Here is a 26,950-nt window from a genome sequence, read left to right as displayed (position 1 = left end):
AGAAATGTGGTGGCTACGTGACTGGGCACCACACTTGTCAAATTGTGATGCTAAAGCCATTGGAGAGGAGGGTGGCCTTTTGCGGGTCCAACTGCTGTAACCAGTCCATTTTTTTTTTTTTTTTGCCATGTTATACCCCTTCCTTCACTAACGAAAGTCATTCTGTTACCAATTTGGTTCCATTCTTTTTGGACATAGTTGTTACATGGTAGTTCAGTTTAGAAAATAACAAATCCTTTTTACTTTCGACGACTTCTAGTACCTGCAAGCTAGCCCTGCTGAAATGCTTCCTTTTACCTGCTGTTTGAGATGCCATTGTCATCGTCTCCTAACACTCCCGACAACTTCCCTGTTAATTCTGGTTTTATATTGTGACTCCTCATGTTTCTCATGTGTCCTGATAGATGTAATAATTAGTCAAGGCAGTCCCAAACGTTTCATTTACATGGGAATACATTAAATAAACACAGGGTAGATGGAAAATGGGGTAGTAGCACATTTAAAACTGTAGTTTCTGTCTGTTACAGGAGTACTGATTACGCAAACTTACTTTTCTAGACCAGTCAAAATACATGGTATCCTTGTGCTGCATGATTAAATCATTTTCAGATAATACGGCATTGCTAGCGACGTGACTATAGAAACACGACGCTAACACCGATTCGAGTGGGTTATAGATGACCGATGGAATTGGCAGGTGATAAGTGGTCGAAAGACCAATCAGAACTGCAGTTACGAACTTGCAATATAGAAACAGCCCCTGGTCTTTGTTCTGAGTCCAACCATGTCCTTTATCATGCAGTTGAACCAGTTAAATTCCTGACCAGGTCCTGAAGCACTTAAGCATTATATTACATTTTTCTATTAAACCAGGAATGGAATGGACTCAAGCAGAGTTGCCTATACCTAGATTAAATGTTAACCTGTTGTTGAAATTTTGGATGGCTTTAATAAATCAGTACAAATGCATTGGCTTGTATTATCAAATAGGAGGGTAAGTCCAAGGTAGATCTCCGGGACCAAGTTTTTCGATATGAGCAATTGGGATCAAAATAATAATTGTTTTCAGAATATGTCATTACTGGATTACATTTATCACAATATCAAATAATCACAATTACTAAATCCCTTTTTTAAAAGTAAGAATTCTTAATATTTTCACTTTAATTTAGCTGTTATATTATGTTCACCTACAATGTGGTTTCAATACTTTAACATGCATTGAATTAACATGTGGGCCATAAATTAATATGGGCTTAATGACTATTTAAAATATGACATTGTTGCCTTCCTCAAATTTGAGTATTCCACTTCATAAAATAATATGAAGGACCTTTATCATTTTCCTAACTAACTGGGACCAATTACCAGCAATCAAACTAACTCAAGTACCAGAGTTGTATGTATTAATATGTACCCAGGGTTTGAAAGCATAACAAGCTCTGCAGACACCAGTATTTCTGTTACTTGCATATATGTTTAGCCAATCTGCAGAATTTACATCTCCAGGTTACTTGGTTTTTAAGAGAGGGCTGGTTAATAGTAAAAGAAAGGGAAGTGGAATGTGAATGTAATTTTTTTCTAATGTGATTTATTCTGTTTTTCAGTCACAAATTAAGAAAAGCAGATGACCAAACATGTCAAAAGAATTTATTCAGATTCTGCTGTGGGAAACAGTGCACCGAAGACTTTATTATTTGCTAACAGCGTGAATATGATAAGTCTACTTTTGAAGATGATAAAATTGACTTTTGTACTTTGTTTCCTGTCCTGTCCTGTTTCTTTTATTTCTTTTATTTGTTTTTACTGAATTGCTGTTCCTAAGATCTAACGTAGAAGCCAACTAATGAAGAAGATTTAATGACAACTGGATTTGTTATTTATACTATTCTTTGAACTTGGAGTGATGACGCCGTGAATCCATTTTCTACAGACACCCATCATAAGGTTAAAATACGGAACAAAAGTGTACATTACTTTCTGTTAAACTAAACAGATAAACTCAATGACATGTTTTTTTTTTTTTTTTTTAAAGTGAATATCAAATGTAATGTTTTGCATCAAATACAAAACGTTTAAATGGTACAAGTTGCGTAAAGAATAAATCGAAACATTTAGTATTTGCTTTGCACGATTAACAACAAGACTACTGAACTTGAACTTTGGGTCAATTTTAAAGATAAGATGTTCTGCTCAAAAAAAAAAAAAAAATATATATATATATATATATATATATATATATATATATATATATATATATATATATATAATATATATACACATATACACACACACACACACACACACACACACACACACACACACACACAGTGGCTTGCAAAAGTATTCAGACCCCTGACCAATTCTCTCATATTACTGAATTACAAGTGGTACATTGAAATTTAGTTCTGTTTGATATTTTATTTTTAAACACTGAAACTCAGAATCAATTATTGTAAGGTGACATTGGTTTTATGTTGGGAAATATTTTTAAGAAAAATAAAAAACTGAAATATCTTGCTTGCATAAGTATTCAACCCCAGTGCTGTGGAAGCTCCCAGTTTGCACCGATGAAAGAAATTGCCCTAACGAGGACACAATTACCTTACCACTGGCCCCCACCTCTGAACCATTAAAGTTGCTGAACCATTTTCTGGATAAAAACCCCACTGTTGAAGGATCATTGGTAAGGCTGCAAATCTGAAGGAAAATGAAGACCAAAGAGCATTCTACAGAAGTATAGAGATAGTAGTATAGATAGTAGTAGAAGTAATACAAATGCATAGATTAGGGAAAGGGTACAAAATAATATCTAAGTGGTTGGATATCCCAGTGAGCACAGTTGGATCAATAATCAGGAAGTGGAAGCTGCATCACACCACCCAGGCACTGCCAAGAAAAGGCTGTCCCTCAAAACTCAGCACTCAGACAAGAAGGAGACTTGTGAGAGAAGCCACAGAGAGGCCAACAATCACTTTGAAGGAGCTACAGAGTTCAATGGCTGGGAGTGGCAAGAAAGAAGCCGTTATTCAAAAAGTACCATCTGAAAGTATGTCTGGAGTTTGCCAGAAAGCATGAGAGTGACCCAGCTGTGATGTGGGAAAAGGTTTTCTGGTTAGATGAAACCAAGATAGAGCTTTTTGGCCAAAACTCAAAGCGCTATGTGTGGCGCAAACCTAACACTGCCCATGCCTCAAGACACACCATCCCTACAGTGAAGTATGGTGGTGGCAGCATCATGCTGTGGGGATGCTTCTCATCAGCAGGGACTGGGCATCTTGTTACAATTGAAGGAAGAATGGATGGAGCAAAATACAGGAAAATACTGCAAGAGAATCTGCTTCAGTCTGCTAAAAAACTGAAGCTTGGGAGGAAATTCACCTTTCAGCAGGACAATGATCCCAAGCACAAGCCCAAAGCAACATTGGAGTGGCTCAAGAACAAAAAGGTAAATGTCCTACAGTGGCCCAGTCAAAGTCCTGATCTCAATCCCATTGAGAATCTGGCACTATTTGAAAATTGAGGCCCAGAAGTGTCGTCCAACAAACCTGAACAACCTGGAGCAAATCTGCCAAGAAGAATGGGCCAAAATCACTCCAACACTGTGTGCAAAGCTGGTACATACTTACCCCAAAAGACTTAAAGCTGTTATTACAGCAAAAGGTGGCTCTACCAAATATTAATGTGTGGGGTTAGAATACTTATGCAAGCAAGATATTTCAGTTTTTTATTTTTCTTAAAAATATTTCCCAACATAAAACTAATGTCACCTTACAATAATTGATTTTGAGTTTAAGTGTTTTAAAATAAAATATCGAACAGAATTAAATTTCAATGTACCATTTGTAATTCAGTAATATGAGAGAATTGGTCAGGGGTCTGAATACTTTTGCAAGGCACTGTATATATATATATATATACACACACATATATAGCCCAGTGTGATGCTCCACCACGCATCTGTTCATCTGGATGCCTAGTGCGCTCCCCCGAAACCCCAGACGTCACTGCACTGTCGGCAGATGTCATTGGAGTATCACCTACCTCCTGCCTAGTTCCCCCTGGTGGATCAGTCTTTGATTCGCCGGTTCCAGGACTCTCACCTCTGCCTGCTGGTGCCAAAGCCTGGTCACTGGCCTGCGCTTCAGTCGCCCCTGCCACCCCGTTTGGTTCCCATGTCACCGGGTCTCAGTCCCTGTGAGGAGGCACTGGAAAGTGGACTGACCACCCATCTAACCTGCCCACAAGAGTCCATATGGAGAAAAATGAACATGAGGGGAGGGGGGTGGTCGATTGCGGCCATACGGGGAGGTATGTGGCAAGGTGAAAGGTGTGGGGAATATTAGATTGACAGGGAGGGGGTTAAATTCCTCCCTGTCATATAATGTGGGAATGTGGCTGGAGCCATAAATTAAATAAATAATTAACCCTATAAACTCCAAGCCGTTTTCACCTGTTTTTAATTGTTCTTAGTTTTTTTACATAAATCTTCATAACTATAGGGGTCACATGAAAGTGCCTTATATCAAATGAAAGGGGACAAACGGGATTCAGGAAAATACTTAATTAACAATCCTAGACTCACCATTTTTGTAATAGTTAGAAAAAACACAGAAAATTAAAACTTTTTAGAAAAAATGTTAATTTCTTGTTTATATATTTTTTGGGGGTTAGGTTTAGAAATGCCAGCTCAAATATAACTATTTACAATAAAACTCCAATATCTAAGGAACATCTGGTAAAAAGAAAAAAAAAATTGCAAATTGTTTATTTATAAAACTATTTACAAAAAAATCATCCAATCCATACCTCTTTTTTTTGTCTATAGGCCTAACCAAAATGACTGGTGCCACTTCAAAAAACAGTTCCTATCTATAATGAAATACAAAGCCACCCCACCTGCTCAGCACTTCCAAGGAGTTTTGGAAAGAAGTCAATTTTGCTTGCACAGTTCACAATACTTTCTTCCGGCAGTGGCTTTTTGTGATTGTTCAACATCGCTGTCTGCAGTGGGTTCTGGCCGGTGTTGTGTTTTTACACAAGAAACACTGTGTGTCTGTGTGTTTCTGAGGTTGAAGCCTCTGTGAGCTGCTTCCCAGCACGTTCTTTGCACAGAATCTGTAGGAACTCCTTCTGTGTATTTGGTTTCTGTCCCTTTAGCTAACGAAGCTCTTTGTAAATCAAAAAGCGGTTTACAACAGCAATGTCAATAAAATGGTGAAAAAAGGTCTTGTACCATTTCATAGTTTTATGATGGGCACTGTAATGTTGAATCAGCTGGTCTGACAGATCCACTCCACCCATGTGCTTGTTGTAATCTTTCACTGCTGCTGAAACTGTCACATTCTTTCGCCAAGAGCCATCTTCCAGTCTTTGTAGTCTCTGGATTGTGTCACCTGAAAAAGCTTTATGGATAGTGAGGCATACTGAAACCTCCCTCGCATCCATCCATTTGATGAACAGCAGTTCCCCACTCCTAATCCATCTGAAGGACTCTCTCAGTTTTTTCCTATAAAGTGTTGACCTTTGTGCAAGGGAAGCCTTTTCGGTTTTCCCTGATTGTCCCACAAGCACCAAATATATTTTTGTATAGGTCATGATTAAGCTGTGAGCTACTGTAGAAATTGTCACAATATAAATTGTAACCCTGTCCCAAACAACTTGTTCACATCAGAGACATGGCTGAATGATATCTCAGCCCTTACCCTGCATCAAAAAGTTCCCAGTATAGATGATAAAGTTGCATGTATAGCTAGTACTAGCATCTGCCAAAACAAAAGGATTGTAGCCCCATTTGCTAGACTTATCTTTCATATTCTAATTCATTCCTATTCTTGATTTTGAAGCAACCATCCTTTCATCTATGGACAAGTTTTTTTTCCCGGATGATAGTAAGCTTTACAGGAGGTAACAATGCTATCTAGCAGAGGTCTCAGTCGGAATAGCCTATCATAATCTGGAGTGCCTTTTTTTTCTGTCATTGTCAAGATTCCAGGTAATGGCAAGGAATCGGTTCCAGTCCATTATGGATTTTTTCTTACACTGTGCCTATATTTACTTCACCCCCTAAGGGTCTAAAACAATACAAAAGATGTTCATCTATTTTATGCACACCTCCAAATCAATTAAAGGTAACTGGCTCATAATGAGCTTGTAACCAAATCCAAGCTCAGCCACTGGCTCATTATGTGACCCTGAGCAAGTCACTTAACCTCCTTGTGCTCTGTCTTTGGGGTGAGACATTGTTGTAAGTGACTCTACAGCTGATGCATAGTTCACACCCTAGTCTCGCATATCCTTACATCACATTATAATATTTGCGCTCGCTTAGTATCCAGATCCCACCCAATTCCCTGCTATTTTCTTCATTTGAATGCATTTCGGTATAATTTTAATGGATTAATGATGGCAAAATGCAAATTTGATAGTGGGTGCAGAACGCCAGGTGAACACCACTCTTTATGTCGCATTTTTATGGCTGCTACATACGATTTACAGCACCCCCTTAATGTATACTAGCATTTCTGCTTTTAAAGTGTTGTGTTGAAATGCTACCGGTAATGTAAAAAATAAATGCTGAACATGTAGCATTTCCACAGTCTCAAGAGCTAACATCTAATTTTAGGTTTCTGTGGTTTTTATTACTTACTGTATGCACAAGCTGACTGATTTGTTTTTTTAAAAATGGTTTTATTGTGTTCAATTATAGTGTTTTCCCCAATTTGGAATGCCAATCGCTTTTCCCCACATGGCACAGGAGACCAGAATTTTCAGTGAGCGTCCACTGATCCCACAACAACCTGGCTTCCTTTTTCACCCAGGAACTCAAGAGCAGATGTCAGCAAGCTACCGACCACTGGAGAACAAAGGCCAGTCCTGCACATGTCCACTCAGCTCACCAAGTGCCTGGCCAGTAGGGTTCGCTGTTGGGTGATGAGGAGAAACAGTCCCTGCTGGTTTTAACCTCCCTAACCCATGGGAGCACCTGGGCTAATGCGGCGCTCCCTTTGGAGTCCCCAGTGAAGACGTGTCAGCTTCACACAGCCAGGATGAGAACCTGCGCTGTATGACTCGCCCTGCATACCATGCGGCTGTGCTTCTACCAGGTGAGCTACTCGGGGACCCCTAACGGTGAAGTGGTTTATTGCATCCAAGCACAGAAGAATGAACTCGCATTTGACCTACAATACTGAGAGCACATTTGTTTCTTTTCCTTCCCCCCCCCCCAACCTATGCTGCATCGTACAGTTTAATTAGGGCTTCTGATTTTCAGTGTTTTACCCAGACTTGTATACTCTCCTTTAAAAATGTAATTGATTCCTGCTAAGCCATTCATGTATCTCAATCACAATGTGTTACTTTTTCATTTCAAAGCAGATGCGACTCATCTTTATTAATGTAAAGACAGTTACGCATAACGATCGTAATAAAGTGTGTCCAGCATAAAATACGTTCTTTTTCATTATAGCTTTAATAAAGATCATTTACTTATTAACATGTTGCAATCTCGTTTGTAGGTTCTGCTTGTAAATGAAAAAATAAGCCTTGGCCGATTTAAAAGCCCATTTTGTTGTTTCACAGAAAAACAAAACAAAACTGTAAATTAAAGCAATTTTACTATTAACTTGTTTCTCATATATATAGCATAACAGCTATCAATTGAATTAAATAGCTTAACAGGTATCAATTGAATTCTTAAAAGAGATTATAAAAGTCTAAAGCCGTAAGTATAATATACAATGTGGTATACTGCTCAGTAGAGTCTGAGCTATTGGTACAGATTTACCATGTCAAACAGTTTACTGTGTTTGCACATTCCCTTGGTTTGAGACCAGAGACAACCCAGAGTGGTGAAGAGCCGAGGGGCTTCTGTAAATTAAATCCTGTGCTTTTATATACAAGCGACTTCTCCATGAAAAAATATTATTTCACCATCACTGGTATAAAGTTAAAACACAGTAAAATAAACACATTTGTGGCTCAAAGTCTTTGATTATTTATTTAAATGTATGCATATCCCAAAAAGGTTTATATGAATATATACAGGTATACATACTCAGCAGAAATAAACTTGGAAGGCAAATATACCAAGTATCCCACAATATTTGATTAGATGATTTTTAAAGTGTTTATGATATGTATCCTAGCTTGCAGTCCAAAACAAAAATATAAATGTTTTCTATACTGAATGAAATTACTTATCTACAGTAGGTTTACTGTTATATTCAAATTTCAAATTTATCTGACAGAAAAAAATAAGGTCACAACATATATTAGCTACTTCCTCAACACAGTACATGCATTTTATATAGTTTTTGCAATGGCACTGGGAGCACACGTCAGGCCAACAAGGACATATCTATCCAACATGCAAATGTATACACTACAGTAATGTACAATATATATATATATATATATATATATATATATATATATATAATATATATATATATATATATATATATATATATATATACCACATACACATATATACACATATATATATACATACATATTATCTATATAAAATATCTATATATATAAAACATAATAATATCATATTTATAGATTATATTTTTAACAGGTTTCCAACTGTCATTCTGAGTAACTTAAATTTGGAAAATCAGCCTGAAGTGTGTGAGACAGATGTCTGGGATGGAAGTAAGACTCCCATAACAGTTTGATCCACTCCTGGTTTTACTATGAGTTTAAAGACACAACTGAGCTTATCTTTACACTCTGGCAAATCAAGGTCATATTCAAATGACTGAATGGGTGAAACTGCTATGCAATAGGAGTCTTATTTCCATCCCTGGATGTTTAGGTAATTACTGCTTGAGCTAGTATAAACCCTGGAATTACATTCTTAGTTCCCGTGCCACAGTTCAATGCAATCTATCATGGCTGCAGATGAATACTGCTAGAAAGAAATACACAAACTGGAATACCATGATGAATACATGATGCATTATAAAGATTCACTGAATCCATTCTTAAACTTCCACGACTTGGCGCAGTTCCTCAAATAACAGAACAAGATCTTTTTCCAAGTTTATAATCAATCCTGTCAAACAACAAAAAAAGAGAGGAGGGGGGTCAAACTTGTATTTTAATAGACTGAAAAAATCTTCAACAACAAAAGGTGAAGAAACACCACATATATGCTGGCTTTATATGTAGAGTATAGACATACCTGTGTTTGCACTGCTGCTTGCTATGAAGCTGATGACCAAAGGCAATCGATTAAACTGTACAATCTAAGGGGGAAGAAAATTTTAAGTAAAAAGTTACACGCCAGTATTAAATCTCACTGTCCACAATGTGGCATGTAGTCAAGTTTGGTGATGTCATTACCTGGTACGTGTTGTAGTAGCAGATGATAGTCTTGTTTTTAGAGAGACCAAGCTTACTGCCTTGGTCTGTTGCCAGTGCAAAGGTGGAGAGGAATCCAGGTCTGAGAGCATACTCAGGAGCATTGTCATTAGCAACTAGGGAAAGAATACACCTGTGTCAGTGTCTGAGTAGACTGTTTCAATGCAGAACACAAAGGCAAGTGGAAAATGTAATTGTTTACAGACACATGCACACAGACAAAAGATCATTAAAAATAACCAACCTAACTGAGATTAAACAAGGTCATTTTTATTTGCACAATATAATGTTCTAATAGCTTGAAACTCATGCTGTAAGGCAGCACTCGACTTTTACTGTGGCATTGGCCAGAAGTGAATATTTTTTAGACTGAAAGCAAGGCTTCACAAACTTCCTGAAAGGACAGCAAGTACAACACAATCAACAGTAAAAACAGCCTAAATAAAGCAATTCCAGGACAATTACCTTAGCTACATGTAAAATGTTGCTTTTAAATGAACACTTCATTGGTAAATGTACCTTTAATTACTGGAACACCGTCTCTATCGGAAACCACAATGGCATGAAGACCTTCAACGCTATGCAAATAAAGGGAAAGAAAAAATGTAATTTGGATCACTAGAATATACTATTGTGGATAATAATAAAATACAGTAAAGACTTGAATAATTCTGGGAACAAATCTGTTGATGTGGCTCACAGGTACTGTTCATTGTATAATAACAGCCGAACTCACATACCCCAGTCAGCACTAATCTTGCACTACCTAGCTCTCAATATGGGCCCACTAATCATGGGAAACCAGCCAGAAGTCCGAATAATTACAGTATATACGGTTGTTTTTAGTCTGTTGTAGGCCTATATATTACAACTGAACAAGGGTCATATTTTGTATTTCATCCTAGAATTGTGCACTCTAAAAAGCCAAAGCCAACCTACCTTGGCAACTGTTTATAAAGATACCTTTTTAGGTCCTGTCAAGAAAAAAAAAAAAACAAGACACCTAATGAGATTCGTTGGCTGGTTTCACAGACCTCGAACTGCACCAACCTTAACGTCACCTCAGTTAAGGTAGAGCTTGAACGGTTTTTACCACAGGCTCATTAGGGACCTTTAAAATTATAACTGTGAAGCGTCCTCGGATGCCTTGACATGATGATCGCGAACAGTAAATATGCACTTTATAGTATTATTTATACTGTATTACATTTTATTACTTTCCTAAATGCGGCTTCTCACTAAGTTTTATCAAAACAAATAACCTGTATATTTAATTTGTGGCTGTTGTACTTTGCACTTTGTATAACTGTAGTAATAGTTAATGCAATGCACGTAATTATATATATATATATATATATATATATATATATATATATATATATATATATATATATATATACTTATATACGCTATTATGCACTCTGGTTTAAAACTAGTTAAGTTAACAAGTTTTAATTGTTACTTTACTTTATACTGTAAATTTCTGGCAGTCATATTAGATAGCAGTTTTAATTAAATTACTAAAGTACACACAAGAGAATGTAATACCTTTACATGTATACATTAGTAAAAACAATAGATCTTACATCATGCCATAGCCATATTGTCCGACGCTTTTATCAAACGCCAATCTTAGACCTAAAAAATAATTTTAGGCGATATAATAGATATATATATATATATATATATATCGATTAAAGTAAGCTACATTTAGGCTATATATCACACGATTAAAGTAAACATTTAGGCCTAATCACACACGAATTAGTGTAATGCCTCAAATATTTTAACGATTACAACTTTAAAACATGTTTCTTGAACAGGGAAGCTCCATTCACAACAGTAAAGCATTTAATTAATGACATTTTAAAACTAAACATGTCTTACCTAAATCGATCTAAGTTTTTTTGTTTTGTCTGGCGAATATAACGTTACCTGTCTTTGTTCCTGTCAGGTTTCAACCAAAATATCACATGACACTTAGACACAACAGGAAGTGCTTCTTACTGACCTTATTTTGACGAGAGCTTCCTCTGTCCTCTGCTTTCCGGTAAAATGGGGAAGGGATGGGCAACTATACTAAAGAATAGAGTTGTGGGAGGTTCCAAGTTTTACAGTATTATCACGAATATAAACCAGTTTCATTTCCCAAGATACTACTTCTTCTGATTAGAGGAAGTTGGCGTATGCCAACTAATAACAGATGATTAGCGCCCTCTAACGCCGTTATACAATGTCTTCATCCACATTTCCCAGTAGTCATTATGTACTGTAATGTTTTTCTTTCCCGTTTTTTTTCCCCTCCCCTCATTCAATTTACCGTGTATTGATACATGATCCACCTCTAATGACTTCAACTGATTTGAATTTATTACATTCTAATTTTGTACGGTTTTTAACCTTTGACAGTCTCCACATAATCCATCTACATGTTTCCCTATTCTAAACAGATGCTGACTCAATGCTGTATGTCCAATTCTCAATCTGTTCATTATAGTTTCTTTCGCCCTGTTCAATTCCCCTCTAGATGTTTCACTCCCTAACCTGACCTTTGGCTGTATGTTGTAATAAAACCTCCCCTTATGATTGTGTTCCCATTGATTTTGTTATAATTCCATAATGTTTTTTTTTTTTAGTTATTGCATTTATTTCTGCCTGGCATAGAGGGAGTGGGAGAGTTCATTACCTAGCACCCCAGAATGGCTTGGCACTCATGCACATTAATTTAATGCTATTAAAATATCATATAATATCTTTCCTGAGTCAATGCAGCCCTGTCAAATTTTCGTTTTTTGACATGTTAAAAAAATGCATCAAAGTTGTACTTTTGACCAGGGTGTCTTGAAAAAAATGACAACACTGTCAAACTATGAATAATACACAATTATGAAAAATGCAGCACAGTATTGTGGTGCATGCACAGAAATGCAGAGTAATAGCATAGCCAGCAACTTCTGGCTAAGCATTTGGAAGGGCAAAGCTGAAGAGACTTTTGAAGCTGTATCAGAAATATTATACAATTCAAAAGAAATATTTTAAACTTACAAGTTATTTTAGTTTATTTTTGCAAACAATTAAGAAGCTCAGTGGAAACACTAAAATAGTAATGGTGCTACCTTCTCTTTACTATTTTATCTGCATTATAATAAGGAGCTGCATATTATAACTTAACAAAACTGTACATTAACAGACAGCACCAGACATTATCTGATACATGATTATTATTATTTCTATTAAATAATTCTATCATTTTTATAAATTGAGATAAAAGCAGGTTTAATACTGCTGAAACTAGGCCAAGTGCTTCAGAGGAGAGTGGTAAGACCTCCAGTTCTTTGGTAACACTTCTCAGTACACAGTAAATATACTGTATATCAAACTTGCATATAATCGCTTAACCAACTGTGATGAAACTTGAATTATTCATTAGAACAAGTTATTAAGTGTATCATAATATGGAGGTATATGCAAGTGGGTCGCATATTGGCGAATCACATATCTGATTTAACCTGAAAAGTATATTCTTTATCACAATTTGAGTGCATCAATCCAGGGATGAAGACATCAATCCACTTCACATTTTCACATGCACATTGAGCAGAAATACCGAAATGACAAATTAAGATTTTTTTCTTTTTCTTAAGGCAATACAATGAAGTTGTAACCAGTTTAACCAGATTTATACATGTCCACAAACTGAATGGAAAACTTTCAAACCAAAAACCGTATATACAACCAAAATACGATCTCTACCCAGCTAGCTGGAGTAAGAAATTGTCCCTTTCACACAGATGAAGAGGATCTGGATTAAATAGGAGATGTGTAGATATGCATCCTCTTGGCTCGTTTGACACCCAAGCACTCACTGTAAACTCAGCCATAGTCATCTGTTGTTGGTTGTACTCTCCTTAAAGTTGCCTAGATCCCGGGACTAAGGATATCCAGGTAGGGGTATTCTCAGAGAACAAAAGAAATGTCACATCCTGGAATAAGAGAAGGGGGAGAAAAGCAAGGTTACATTTTAGACAAAATCAACTCATTAAAAAAAAATAAAAAAAAATAAAATAGTTGCACCATAATTTTCAGGACGCCTCAGGCTTTAGCCATTACAAATCTTCCCATCAAATATCTCTTATCCAAAAACACAAGCAGCAGTACTGCCCAAGACACTAGCAACACTCACCCAGCCAATCAAGTTCTGACAATTAAAGCAAATTTCGCAAATATATATATATATATATATATATATATATATATATATATATATATATATATAAGTATATATATAGATGCCAGCGTGAGCCTTGCCATGAGTATAAACTTGGAAATCACTTAAGTCTGAAATATAATACTATGGAAGTAGCATCTTGGAAGTGCTACTAAAATTGAACTACTGTAGTTAAATTCTGTCAGATGGTCTTGAGAAGACATTGATAAAAACTGATTGTAGGTCTGTTTGTAATTTTACTTTAATAACTCCTAGATATTGAGGCAAGGTACAGGGTGGTTTCTGTGACCATTTTTTTGTTGCAAATACCAAATATTTTCCATATATAGACATCAATAATAATAATCTCTCTCTCTCTCTCTCTCTCTCTCTCTCTCTCTCTCTCTCTCTCTCTCTATATATATATATATATAATTTATGCGGTTTCTGGGGAAAACACGAGTCATTTCAAGTGGCAAACTGCATTACTATCCATGTTTTTGTAATAGTTTGTTTCAAATATTAAAATAGTTTATTAATTATTGTCTTTATTAAAATAGTTTATTCATTGTTGTCTTTTAATTTATGAACACGGCAAAGGCGAAACCAAGTTCACCCTATAATTAAATCAGAAAAAGAAAAACAACGTTTCAAGAAATGGGGACAACTGATTGAGTTGTAGAGACCACTGCCATTTTAGAATAATATCAAACGTTTTTATTGTATGTTATATAATATCAAAGGTACACAATGAAACACAAATTGGTATGATAAGGGCAGAATACTATTTTAATACATAACAAAAACCTTTCAGCACCAAATAGAGCTTAAAGCAGAAATTGAAGCAAGCTAGTTACTATTGAAATACCTATTCAATTTCTGTACACATTTCTGTACAGAATGGCCCTGATGGAGAGACAGCGATCGAAGCCAGATGAAATAAACATTCTTAAATACTGACAATTCTTATAGACAACTCCGGGCACTCTGTGCAAAACATGTACAAGACAACATTCTCATGACTCCCAATCCTGTATAAATTATCATTTATTAACATTAGTTTCTTCCTCTCTTTTTCCCTTTCCCCAATTCCCATAGGTTTGTACTTCCACAGTTTTTAGTGATTTTATAATAAAATTCCGAGTTCCATCTGGCGACTACTCCAAGGATATGCTGTGCCAGCAACCGACTTGCATCTGCATCGCAAAAGCGGCTACAACACAAGGGCACTGTCGTAAAGTGCTGCAAAAACAATGTAACCGATTTAAACAAACATTACCTAATGAAGAAATCGAATAGATATTTCATATTAATCAGCAAATACATCTGCATAAAATACAAAACGTATTGCGTATATTTTTCGTAACATTAATGTTCCAATTTTACGACACTACGAATTCGTTGTATGGTAGCTGCCTAGTTTACGGCAGATTGAGGTAAGCAGCCCACCACGTGTGCTCTGGTATCGCAACAGAACCTCCGGCTGGGGAAGTAAGCAGTTCTCTGGTCAATAAGGTAAGATAAAATACATCTTTATATATTTAATTATGATGGTGGTGTTTTTTTTTTTTTTTTTAAATAAATAAAACGGCTTTACAAGAATTGTGTAACTGTAGGAGCCATGAAAACACACGACAGCCTGATATCTCCACTGACTTCAGTTTTGCAAGTGTTGGAATATTTCCTAGACATCACTAACATCAGTACTTGTACAAAATGTAATGAATTAATGTGTCTAGCTGCTTAATGTATGTGTGTGTGTGTGTGTGTGTGTGTGTGTGTGTGTGTGTGTGTGTGTGTGTGTGTATATATATATATATATTATATATATATATATATATATATATGTTTTTGTACTGTTTTTGTTGTAAGTTATGACTACGATACCCGCGTGTTACTGCACCACGAGGACACTCGGATTTTAGTTATGTTAAAAAAATAAATAGAACCACCAGTAGCTGTGTGGTGTGCGCATCTGTATGTGAGACGTGCAGTTTGGCATTAGCTTCCTGCAATCTTGCTGTATCAACATAAGACGTGTGGTACTCAATCAAAGCTGTGCCACTGGTTTAAAACAACAAATACATAGTTCCACATACGACTTTGGAGACCACTGATTTAAGAATGAGATGTCCATTTACTGAAATGTGTTAGAATACACTACTTTGTTTATAGATTTATATTGTTTTAAATTGTTATACAACAATAATATTGTACAACTACATTGTTAATAGACAGTATTGAAAATATGTGTGTGTGTGTGTATATATATATATATATATATATATATATATATATATATATATATATATAGCGCCAAAAAACTCTTACAATTAATGCAGTGCCTATTATGTTACAAAACAAAACAGGCATATTTGTTGTCAACACTTATTGTGTCATGTAATGTGTGTATCATTAGTCAGCTGGTTAGTTTGTCTCTGTGTTTGCTTAGCCCATACTAATAGTTTTAAAGTGGTTTGAATGTAGTGGTAAACGAGCGCAGCCTCAGTGAAATCCTCTGGCTCTATCGTGTTCCGAATGCGCTATATTTTTGGATCATTATACATTTCAACTATAATTATTTATAAACATTTATTAACGGAAAAAATACTTTTAAGTAATAGCGACATCATTTGCACTTGGATTTAATTTGCACAGATCCAGTGTTAAAAAAGAAAAGGAAAAAAATGTTAGGTTATTACCATAACCCTGGTTCCCTGAAAGAGAATGACAACCATTACAGAACGGAAGAGCCTCTCTGACCGTCAATCTCTGAGCAAATATACAAAAGCTGACCTATCAGCCCCCTGCTGTGAGGGGGAAGTCCCGCCCACCTGTCCCCTGGTAAGTGTCTCCTCGAGTGGTACCGCCTCTGCAGTGACCATCTCGCCTCCCTTGAGAGGTGTCTGCTCCTCTGTACCGGTGGTGGGGTACGGGAGGGTGACCCAGATGAGCGTGAGAGCTCCCTGTTGTCCTGGATGCCGAGGGCAAGGGCAGCTGCGCTAGGAAAGCCCGAGGATTAAGAGGGGCGCTTGGCCCAAGCTGTTTTTTTTTTTTTTTTTTTTGTGGTCGCTGTGGCTGATTAAGTCGGCATAGCGGGCGTCTCCTTACAGCACCACAACAGCTCTCACACAGTGTAACAACTACATAGGGCCTCGTGTAGTGAAAAGAGCAATGGCCGCTCGTTAATCTCTTCAGAGGGGTCGAAACCAGCTCTAGCCAGAAAACTGATGCAAGAATAAAGCAAAGGCACTCTTTTACCATGAATTAATCTTTAATTTGCGGATAAATCCAACAAATTAGCCAAATTCTGTACTAAAAGCAAAAGCAGTGTATGGCCTGTCTCTGAGAGATCAGAGAGAAAATGGCAATGTGCTACTGTGAGGACGTCCCTCTTCAGTAGGAGGTGGGTGGGACTTCCCCCTCACAGCAGGGCCCTGATAGGGCAGCTTTTGTATATTTGCTCGGAGATTGACGGTCAGTGAGGCTCTTCCCGTTCGGTAATGGTTGCCATTCGAATTGAAAGGGAAGCATATTTAAACGGTAACAGCAGTGTCTTCATATTGAGGAAAACAAACACAAGACCTGTTCAGAATACTCCAGGCAGAAACAATATATTCTTTAATTTCAAATCTTAGAGAGTGTGTGTGTGTGTGTGTTTATATATATATATATATAATATATATATATATGAATATATATATGAATCATTGGTTGTGGTGATGCATAGATGCCCCATCTGAACTGTGATGTCAAGTTGGCCATATTGTTTAAGTTAATTTAAGTATTCTCCCACTGTACATCAGATCATGAATAACCACCTCTACAGATCTATGCATGCTTAATTCTAATCCTTATTAAGGACTGTTGTCTCTTCCTTTCAGTTTCTGTGTTTAAGGACGAGATGTCTTTCCGAGGCGGCGGTGGAAGGGGAGGTGGCTTCAGTCGAGGTGGTGGTGGAGGCCGAGGTGGATTTGGTGGCCGAGGTGGATTTGGCGGCAGAGGAGGCGGCTATGGAGGCCGGGGTGGTGGTGGGGGCTTCAGACAGGACTATGGGCCTCCAGAGTACGTAGTGGGTAAGGAAGGAATTACTTTTCATACCAGCTGTGCTGTACTAGCTTGTTTACCACACCAGCCTCCTGCGTTTGACCAGTTAGTACTGCTTTCCTTGAGACTTGGGCTGAAGGTTAAATGTCTTACCCAATGTCACTGGCTCATGGATTTGAGGTTTATCCCTTTCCTAGCTTAGTGTGGCTGTTTCTAATTTATTTTTTCTTTTAAATTGCCCCAGGATTAGGAGAGTTCATGCACCCCTGTGAAGATGACATTGTATGCAAGTGCACTGCAGAAGAGAACAAAGTTCCTTACTTCAATGCTCCAGTTTATTTGGAAAATAAGGAACAGATCGGAAAGGTGGACGAAATATTTGGACAGCTCAGGTGTTTTGTATCCTTTCAAAAAAAGAAAAATAAAAACATAATAATCTCCATTACAGGGGCCTAATTGCTGATCATCTTTGTAACCCTCCAGATTAAGTGTTTTTTTTTGTTTTTTTACATGTAAAGCAACACAACGAATCATAAGGAAAACTATATTATGTAATGGAAGTACGTGCTGTATACCACCAGAAGATAGTTTCACACACCCTGGTTAGCACTAGTTATGGACTGCCATACCTATATATTGTCATTTTAAGATTTAAGTGCTTATCTGGGTCTGAAACTACTCAAATGTCCTTCATAGATATGCTGTTGGTCATTCAACTGTAGCTATATTGTAGGTTGTCCAGCCATACAAATAAAACAATCGAGATGTGCAGAAATAAATCTGTGTTTTCTCTGTCAATTTTGTAAATGACAAACGTTTGAGTAGGAGTCTTTATTTATGCATTCAGTTGAAACATTTGTCAAGTAATTGTTCTACTTTCTTTTAGTATTTCTTCATTGTGTATATAAGCACTGGAGTTGGTGCATGCTTATTTTTTTAGAAACTTTAAAGCTGTGAAATTAATCTAAATGTTACACTTGCATTTAAAATAATTGATTTCCTTAACTCAAAATGCAGTACTTTTCAGTCAAACTCTCAGAAAATATGAAGGCGTCTTCATTCAAGAAATTACAGAAGGTCAGTTAGAGCTGAACTTATTTTCAAAGAGAAAGGCTTGCCTAAGGATGCATTGCTGGATCGGGATTGTTTCTTATTGATTTACTGTCTGTATTACTCTTTGGAATAACCAGTTAAGAGCTGAAGCAGCCTGATCTTGATTTATTATTTTTGAAGTGTGAACACCATTTAGGCTATAACATTTTTACAGGAAATTCTTGCAGTTTGTAACTTGCATGTTATTTTTTCTGTACTGCTGTGCTGGTTTGGATGTGTGTGTTGTTATTAACACAGATATTTATTTGCAGTTCTATATAGACCCAGCGAAGTTGCTTCCCCTGCAGCGGTTCCTGCCTAGACCGCCGGGTGAGAAGGGTCCTCCAAGAGGCAGGGGGAGGGGTGGCAGAGGTGGCCGAGGAGACTGGGGTGGAGGCGGACGAGGGGGTCGTGGAGGTAAGAGGACAGAAACAAACAGCTGCTAGAAAGTACAGCAGGTGTTCTTTAAGGCTGTTTTTAAGGAGCTCCATTGTTTAAACAAATGATTTGATTTGCAACAGAGGCGGTTTATACTTTTTAAATGGAAAACCCAGATTGGTAACTAGGCCAGTCTTGCATCGGCCTCGTAAAGACGGTCTAGTACTCAGTATGTTGGACTGTTCTGAATGGTCCTGGGTTAAAGTGATGATAATGCTTTTAATTTTGATACATTCACAAGTTCATTGCAGTGTGTAAATCAAATGTACTTTACCTATGGAAAAACTACTCGCTTTAATAAATAGTCTAAAAGGTGAAAACATAATAGTAATTTATACAGTGCAGAATTGTAATATATATAATAGTTTGTGTAGTAACAACAGCGGTAGGCAGTAGGGGAATTAATGCAATGACAACAGCCACAGGTAATGTATGGATTCCCAGTGTCTGTTGCATTTACCTATTGTCGTAGTAGATAACAGTAGGTGATTGCAACAGCCTGAAGATCTGCGTTTTGACCATGCTTGTAACCATAGCCTGTAATGTGGTGTTTTCTCAGGTGGTTTCCGGGGTGGTCGAGGTGGTGGAGGAGGCTTTAGAGGAGGCTTTAGAGGAGGGAGAGGAGGAGGAGGAGGAGGAGGTGGCCGAGGTTTCAGAGGTGAGTGTAAAGCAGCTAATCTGGTCACACTGGTACCTTTAGTGCATCATCCACCATTGAAAACAGAAGCGGTGTTGCACTGCTTTGTTAATACGAATATTTTCACACTGCCGGATTGCGACTTAAAGACAATGTGTTTTCAGTTTAGTTTTCCCTCATGAGTTTTGTTCACACCTGAGCTCATGGCATACACCTGCAATGGGTGAATTCTTGTGTCTATCCCTGATGTAATAATTTAATACACCCATTCATTTGTTCCAAAAGTCTTACTACAAAGACTTTAAAAAGAGATTACTGGCATGCCTAGTCACATTTCTAGTAAAACGCCTAATCTTTGGGCACTGTGATTCTTATTGTATGGTAAATGTCAGTGCACTTGCAAAGCTGGTCATCAACATGTAAAACTACAGAAATACTTTGATATTTACTAGTGCTGGGACAAATATCCAGATATTCGAACAAATATTTTTTGACGTGTTCGGATGCAAAAACAAGATGTTTCTATTTGCTACAAATCGCATGACAAAAATAGAATGCACTTATTTACCATCTCACCAGAATTTATGCGACAGTTTAAAAAAAAAAAAAAAAAGCAAATGAAACGGCTCTGTGTGATGTGATATTGATTGATTGATTGATATAGATATGTCTATTTACAAAAAAAAAAAAGGCAAATGAAACGGCTCTGTGTGATTTGATATTGATTGATTGATTGATATAGATATTTTATTTAAAAAAAAAAAAAAAAAAAAAAAAAAACACAGCAGCTCTTGAGCCTCTATTTAAAAGTTTTAGACAGCAAAAAGTAAACAGATTATGCGCGTGCATGCCTAGCGATCTCTATGGAAAGCCACCTGGGTCAAAAATGTGTTGTGCTGCTTTGGCATACCAGAATCTCATGGGGAAAAAAAAACAAGCATGTCATTCTGAAATGCCTTGTTTAAACAGTACCCAACTTCCAGAAAGTGCTGTGTAGTGATTTTTATGTAGATTGTATATATTATATATTTTTTGTTGTGACTTTATGTGGAATGTAATAAGAGAACCAAAATGTTGTGTGCCCCCCCCCTTCACTTTACAACGCCATTTCCACGTTTTATTTTATTTGAAGTGTTTTAAATGTTAAATTTCAGTTTTCATTTGCTTGTTCAGCTTCGAAAAGGCACAAGTAAACATCATGTTATTACTTTATGAAAACGTGTCTAGGGCCACTGTTTTACTGTGAAGAAATAGTAAGGAATGAAAAAATAAATACATAAAATGCATTGTCAAATTTATGTACTATTTATTTCGGGAATAAATAAACATTTAACTTGAACTGCTATTTGGCATCCTTTGTTTTGTAGTTAATTCACTGGGGCAAAGTAAGCCTTACACAACTTATTCTTTACTCCTGGGATATTTTTCTATTTTAACATGTTACATATTATAAGGTCTTGTTGTAAAGTAAAGGCACACACAGGGTTCAGGGCCACGCCCCCTGCTATGCACTGTGCCTGCGTTCACAGCAATAATGGTTTTTATTACTTTTTAAAAAATGAACAAATATTTAAATGGGCGACTATCCGAACATTAGAATCCCGTGTTCATCCCAGCACTTCTTTTTACACAGATGCTTCAGCAAAACATTCAAGCCTGAAACATATAGGATGTAATGGCAATAGTAAACCTTATGTAAAGGCCAGTCAACAGACCACCAAAGTGTGGTCTTAGTAGAAGGATGGTCTTGATACATAGATTTGTATAATACTGTATTGAAGCTGTTCTAGACCAATATTTAGTAAATATGTCTGTTCACCTGATTATTGTACTAGTAGGTATCTAAATATGCATTTTCTTAACTCCTAGGTGGAAGGTGATGAAAATGGGAAGTGAGACCTGCACTGTTATGGTTCCAGTTTCTGCATCAGCTGTTTGGCATCAACGAGGCTGCAGCTCATTTGTTGGTTTCTTGATATTTAAGAGAAAGTGTTTTACTATTAGAGACGGTGACCAAAAACTATTTTAAACTGCTTTTTTACTTTCACACTTTGTATGAGCAGTCCAATCAGGGATGCCTGTGTTATTAAGTGTTTTGGGATAACTGTGACTTTTTTTACGATTTTTTAAACATAATTTTTTTTTTTTTTTTAATCTGGTTTTATTTTTGGTTGTAGTCTCCTTTTTTTTTTTTTAAATGTATTTTTAATTGAAACCGTTCTGCATATCGCAATCTGTGATGTTAGGAAGTACCATTTCAGGTCCCATTTTGGTCAAATTTCTAAAGCATTGTATATAACTTAGTTTTTTCAAGTTCCTTTCTGAAGTAAGTTTTACCTGGAATTATATTGGCAATATTTACTATTTGTACTGTACTGGGATCTAAAACAATAAACCCACCCATTAAGACGTTTGTTCTTGTAGTACATTTAGCCCCATAGGTACTTCTGACACACTTCACATTTTTCTGGATGACCACTTATTCAACTGTTGTGAAATTTGGTATAGTACACCCTCCCTATAACAAAGCTGTTGGGGTCCAGCTTTTTGCTCTTTATATCAAGGGGTTTGTTATAGCGAAAGGACAATCAAAATGAGGGATGAACTATTGGAGTAAGTTAATGAGATGAGATTGTGAATAAAAGTAGAATTACATGTACCTGTTTCTCATGTATGCAGTATTCTGCCTTTGCTTTATCCAATTCGTTAAGTAATTAAAACGCAGTAACTTACATAAAGCAAAGATCCTGAACTTTTATTCCAAATCATCCCGACATGAAAGGCTGGTTGTTTTTTCTTTAATCAATTTTGCTTTGACGCGTGGTTGCTGAACAAGTTATAAAAAAAAAAAAAAAAAAAAAAAAAAAAGTAAAAAAATAACCTATATTCACAACAGAGAGATATATGCCTGCGTTACTCCTTTTTTTTCAAATATAGTTTCCTGCGTTGTCTTTGTTTAGGAGGCATAGTTACACAGCGCATGCTTTTTGAGACAAATAAAAGTCTTCACTGCAGAGGTATATAGACCGGGATATTGACAGTGTGTGTTTATATTCTTTATTTTTTATTTGCGGTCCAGGGGCCAGGTTTGTTATAATGAAGGCTGTTCTAGCGAGGGTGTACTGTATATTAACCATCCAGCTGCCCATTTATTTTGGCAATTTCCATGTTAAATGTGCTTTTATTTATTTATTTTTTTTGGCAGATTTTTCATTTAGCCCTCAAATAAGCAATCTGGACAGTTTACGAAACAATTTGCTATATTTTTAAATACACACTTTTTATTGTGATTGATAACAGAAATACAGCATTTCAATAGAACTTAAATAACAAAATAACAGCAATGTTTACAATTGTAGCATTATAATACAGATCACAACATAACATCATTTATATAAATATAAATAACTTATTCCTTTTTACAATGGCAGCATTATAACAACAATATAATACTTGTGCAGACATATCACTTTAGAAATTATTTTTTGTGTGATAGATTTCAAAGCAGACTCGCTTTAAAGTCTCATCAGTGATTATCTTCTACATATACACTACCGGTCAAAAGTTTTATAACGCCTCCGTTTTTCCAGTTTTTATTGAAATTTACGCAGTTTAATGTCTCAATGTACTTTGAAATTAAAGCATAAAACAAATAAACAATTGGAGATATAAAAGAAATCACGGAATAGTTTTGTTTAACAACATTTAATCTAAATTTTTGACTCAAAGTAGCCACCTTTTGCAGATATAACAGCCGAACACACTCGTGGCATTCTTTCTACAATGGAAATCAAATATTGTTCGGAAAGTTCTTCCCAACACTGTTGCAGAAGTTCCCACAAATGTGCTGCACTTGTAGGTTGCTTTGCTTTCACCCTTCTGTCCAGTTCATCCCAAACCAGCTCGATAGGGTTTAAGTCTAGAGACTGTGCTGGCCATTCCATGATTTGAAGCCTACTGTCTTGTTCTTTTCTTCTAAGGTAGTTCTAACATAGCCTGGAGGTATGTTTTGGGTCATTATCTTACTGTAGGATGAACCCCTGACCAACTAGGAGTATACCAGAGGGCATTGCATGGCACTGCAAAATGCTGTGGTAGCCATTTTGGTTCAGGGTGGCACTCACTCTGTGCAAGTCGCCGACTCTGGATCCAGCGAGTCCCAGACCATCACGCTTCCTCCTCCATGTTAGACAATTGGTGTCACACACCGAGGAACCATCCTTTCACCTACTCTACGGCGTACAAAAACCCTGCGTGATAAACCTAAGATTTCAAATTTTGATTCTTCGGTCCATAAGACCTTCTTCCAGTCTTCAGTAGTCCACTGGCAGTGCTTCATGGCCCAGGTAAGCCTCTTTTTCTTATTTTGCCATCTTAGCAATGGCTTTCTTACTGCCACTCGGCCTGTCAAACCTGCAGCTCGAAGTCTTCTCTTCACAGTTGAAACTGAGACTTGCTTACTTCGACCAGTGTTAAGCTGTGCTTGAAGCTGTTGTCCTGTGAGCTGCCTATCACGCAAGCTGTTGACTCTCAGTTAAACTTGTCTTCTGATTCTGTTGTGGCTTTGGGTCTACCAGACCTCTTCCTGTCAGAGTTTCCTCCAGTTTCCAAGTGCCTTTTGATGGTGTAGGGAACTACTCACTGACACTTTGGCTTTCTTTGCAATTTCTCTAAAGGAAAGACCTACACTTTTAAAGGTTATAATGGTCTGTCTCTGTCTTCCTTTGTTAATTGCCTTTTTCTCACCATTATAATAGCAATATACTACTTCCTGCAGTATAGTACTGTCCAAATAATGGTTAAGAGGGTGTAGTAGCAGTCTGTTCCAACACTGCTTTTATACAGACAGGGTTTGTAAGTACAGCTGTAAGTTGTTAACCCATTACTTGTTCCCTGAAAAAGGCCTTTCTGTATAACTCAGAAATGTACATTATTGTTCAGTTTTTGGTAACCTAAACTTTTTTTTTTAACCTCTGGCATTTTACCTCTTACCTTTGTACCATTTCAGGTTATTCACTGGACTTGAACTGCTTAAATTTCAATAAAAACTGGAAAAATGGGGGTGTTCTAAAACTTGACCGGTAGTGAACATCACAAAACTTGAAGCAAATTTTCAGTCACATCATATACAGTATCTTCCCTAGCTTCAGGCACATGTGTATAGTGTTATTTGTATTATTTGTGAACCTGACCAGGCTTCCTTACAGCCTGTAACACCAACAAATAAATAAAGAAATCTTGTTTTATTCTCTAGATACACAGGCATCTATTTTTCATTCTCAGCTGTCAAGCATATTTCTTAGGGACTGCTGCCATCTGCCAGTAAGAATTAAAATGTCATACACTTTTACAATACAGTTCTATTACTTTTTCTTTGAAGACATGTTAAACTTTGCAGATGCACTTATAAGCCACACACGCTATTATGGGAGCGACAAATTTGGACTTGCATGAGCTCCACGTGGAAATCGCGAGATAAGCAGCCGAGTGGTTATCACATTCTGAATATGGGTGTGTCTGTTCATCTATCCATCCATCCATCTGTAGCTTATATATTTGTTTGCCATGGAACTTGGTATTCTCATTTTAGTTTAAGTTATTGAAAGTGTCAGATTCTTCAGCTCTCGGGGAGTGGCCATACATCCTCCAATCTGTATGCCACACTTGCATTTGTGTCATGTATCTGGAAAACCACATGTCCAGCTGTCATGAAAATGTTTAAGCATCGCTGTAAAGTGAAGTTTGTCAACCTGCCATCACAGCACTTAATTCAGTTTAAAAGTGTAGGTTTGGGAAGAAAGGACTGCCCACATTATATCCAATTATTAGAGAAATATAAATAGACTGGTAACTTATCCTTCTGTTGTGTTTGATTCATTTGTACCCCTCCACCTCCCCATTCCACCCTTTTAACGTTGGTAGTATCCGTTAGGGGAGTCTATTGTCCCTTCCAGCATTCCAGGTTTAAGGCTTTTGTTAATTACTTTACGTTGCATAATCAATAAAATATTAATTATTGACGTTTGAGTTCTGGGTGTTAGTCCTGATCTACTGCTAATATTTTATAAACCATTTAAAAAATTGTCACTGTTGTGGAAAATGTGGGCAAAATCTAATGTCACCCTTCACTTTAACCTGTGACCTAAGGTAGCCAACATATTGAGGTCATGTGAATTTTTCCATTCTGGACGACTAAAGTCTTGAGATTCTGGCTTCATACTTGGTACAAATATGTATTCTGTGAGACCTTAGGTAAAGTTTGATTGTGAGTGTTGTACAAAACAAAGGAAATGTTTTTTTTTTTTTTATTATTACTATTATTATTATTTTTTACAGTGTTTTGCAAAGCTGCCAGTACCTTGTGTCAAAGCATTCTATGTCAGAAACCATGGCAGTGACTTACAGGGTTATTTATAGACTGTGAGTTAAGATTAACCCTTTCACTACCACATTGCTTTAACCTCTGGCCATATCAATTTTACAGACCATGTGCTTTGGTTCTCTTAATAAAGTTCTTTTACAGGTGGTGTGCAGTGAACATTAACCATTTCAGTGTTGTTTTTTTTTAATATTCTATTTAAATACCAGTGTTACAGTCTTTTTTCATTTTACTTCGTGTTTATGAATTGTTCAATCTGATACGGCATTTCCATTGGAGCAGGCTACCAGGGATGCTTTCTTTTTATAACTAAAAGTGTAACTTCAAAAATCTTTTTTTTTTTTTTTTTTTTTTTTTTTTTTTTATTGTGCTGGATAGTTTCAGACTACAAAGTACATGCAGCATTTTACAAAGACATTGACTAATCCCTAATCCATGACTGCATTTGATGAAAGCAGCTCTTGTTTAATGGCTAATTGCATTAAAATGGGAGAACCGTAGCAGTGAATAAATGAGCTGTACTGCGGATATTCATTTTCACAGCCTTACATCTTTTCCATAACTATTAAACACTCAATAGCGCACAAATTAGAAATACTAAAAGAAACTTAAATACAAATGGTTTTGAATTCAGGTTTCTGTTAGCATTGCTAAAAACTTACACGAATGTTCCTTAACTGCGGAAATGTATGTTACTAACGTATGTGTTCAAGTGCCCCCAAGCGACCTCTGTGTGTGTGTGTTTTTTTTTTTTTAAGCTTCTGTCACTGCTGAAAGA

The 26,950-nt window shown here is 36.7% G+C and overlaps 3 protein-coding genes across 3 annotated transcripts in view; 2 read left to right on the top strand and 1 right to left on the bottom strand.

Annotated features, from left to right (window-relative positions):
* Positions 1–1,761, top strand: part of LOC121295651 (dual adapter for phosphotyrosine and 3-phosphotyrosine and 3-phosphoinositide-like) — a 32,595-nt gene extending 30,834 nt beyond the window's left edge. The window contains exon 8 of the mRNA XM_041220583.1: positions 1,608–1,761. Coding sequence (XP_041076517.1) covers positions 1,608–1,704 — 97 coding nt within the window. The 3' untranslated portion in view covers positions 1,705–1,761. The remainder of the gene's footprint in view (positions 1–1,607) is intronic.
* A 6,805-nt stretch (positions 1,762–8,566) lies between these two features.
* lamtor3 (late endosomal/lysosomal adaptor, MAPK and MTOR activator 3) lies at positions 8,567–10,866 on the bottom strand. The gene is made up of 6 exons (XM_041269838.1): positions 10,840–10,866; positions 10,312–10,346; positions 9,892–9,950; positions 9,355–9,488; positions 9,194–9,257; positions 8,567–9,064 (listed from the first exon to the last, which is right to left on the bottom strand). The coding sequence occupies exons 1-6, from the start codon at positions 10,864–10,866 to the stop codon at positions 8,994–8,996; spliced, it is 390 nt and encodes a 129-aa protein (XP_041125772.1). The 3' UTR covers positions 8,567–8,993.
* Positions 10,867–15,006: 4,140 nt separating this feature from the next.
* Positions 15,007–22,202, top strand: LOC121295645 (H/ACA ribonucleoprotein complex subunit 1-like). Its single transcript, XM_041220570.1, has 7 exons — positions 15,007–15,094; positions 17,464–17,655; positions 17,871–18,025; positions 18,644–18,703; positions 18,991–19,135; positions 19,716–19,814; positions 21,663–22,202. Exons 2-7 carry the CDS (start codon positions 17,484–17,486, stop codon positions 21,671–21,673), a joined length of 642 nt encoding a protein of 213 aa, XP_041076504.1. The 5' UTR covers positions 15,007–15,094; positions 17,464–17,483; the 3' UTR covers positions 21,674–22,202.
* Positions 22,203–26,950: the final 4,748 nt, after the last annotated feature.

The sequence above is a fragment of the Polyodon spathula genome, chromosome 2 (assembly GCF_017654505.1).
Source record: "Polyodon spathula isolate WHYD16114869_AA chromosome 2, ASM1765450v1, whole genome shotgun sequence".
Classification (NCBI taxonomy): Eukaryota; Metazoa; Chordata; class Actinopteri; order Acipenseriformes; family Polyodontidae; genus Polyodon; species Polyodon spathula.
Note: the sequence above shows the minus strand (reverse complement) of the source record. Positions and strands in the feature narration are given on the sequence as shown.

Excerpts from the sequence above, each read along its gene's own strand:
- LOC121295645 (XM_041220570.1), top strand. The coding sequence starts at position 17,484 with ATGTCTTTCCGAGGCGGCGGTGGAAGGGGAGGTGGCTTCAGTCGAGGT. Across the intron at positions 18,026-18,643 it reads TTGGACAGCTCAGGTGTTTT|TACTTTTCAGTCAAACTCTC; the intron begins GTATCCTTTCAA and ends CTCAAAATGCAG. Across the intron at positions 18,704-18,990 it reads CATTCAAGAAATTACAGAAG|TTCTATATAGACCCAGCGAA; the intron begins GTCAGTTAGAGC and ends ATTTATTTGCAG.
- lamtor3 (XM_041269838.1), bottom strand. The coding sequence starts at position 10,866 with ATGACTGCCAGAAATTTACAGTATAAA. Across the intron at positions 9,951-10,311 it reads CTTTATAAACAGTTGCCAAG|CGTTGAAGGTCTTCATGCCA; the intron begins GTAGGTTGGCTT and ends TTATTTGCATAG. Across the intron at positions 9,489-9,891 it reads CGGTGTTCCAGTAATTAAAG|TTGCTAATGACAATGCTCCT; the intron begins GTACATTTACCA and ends TTCTTTCCCTAG.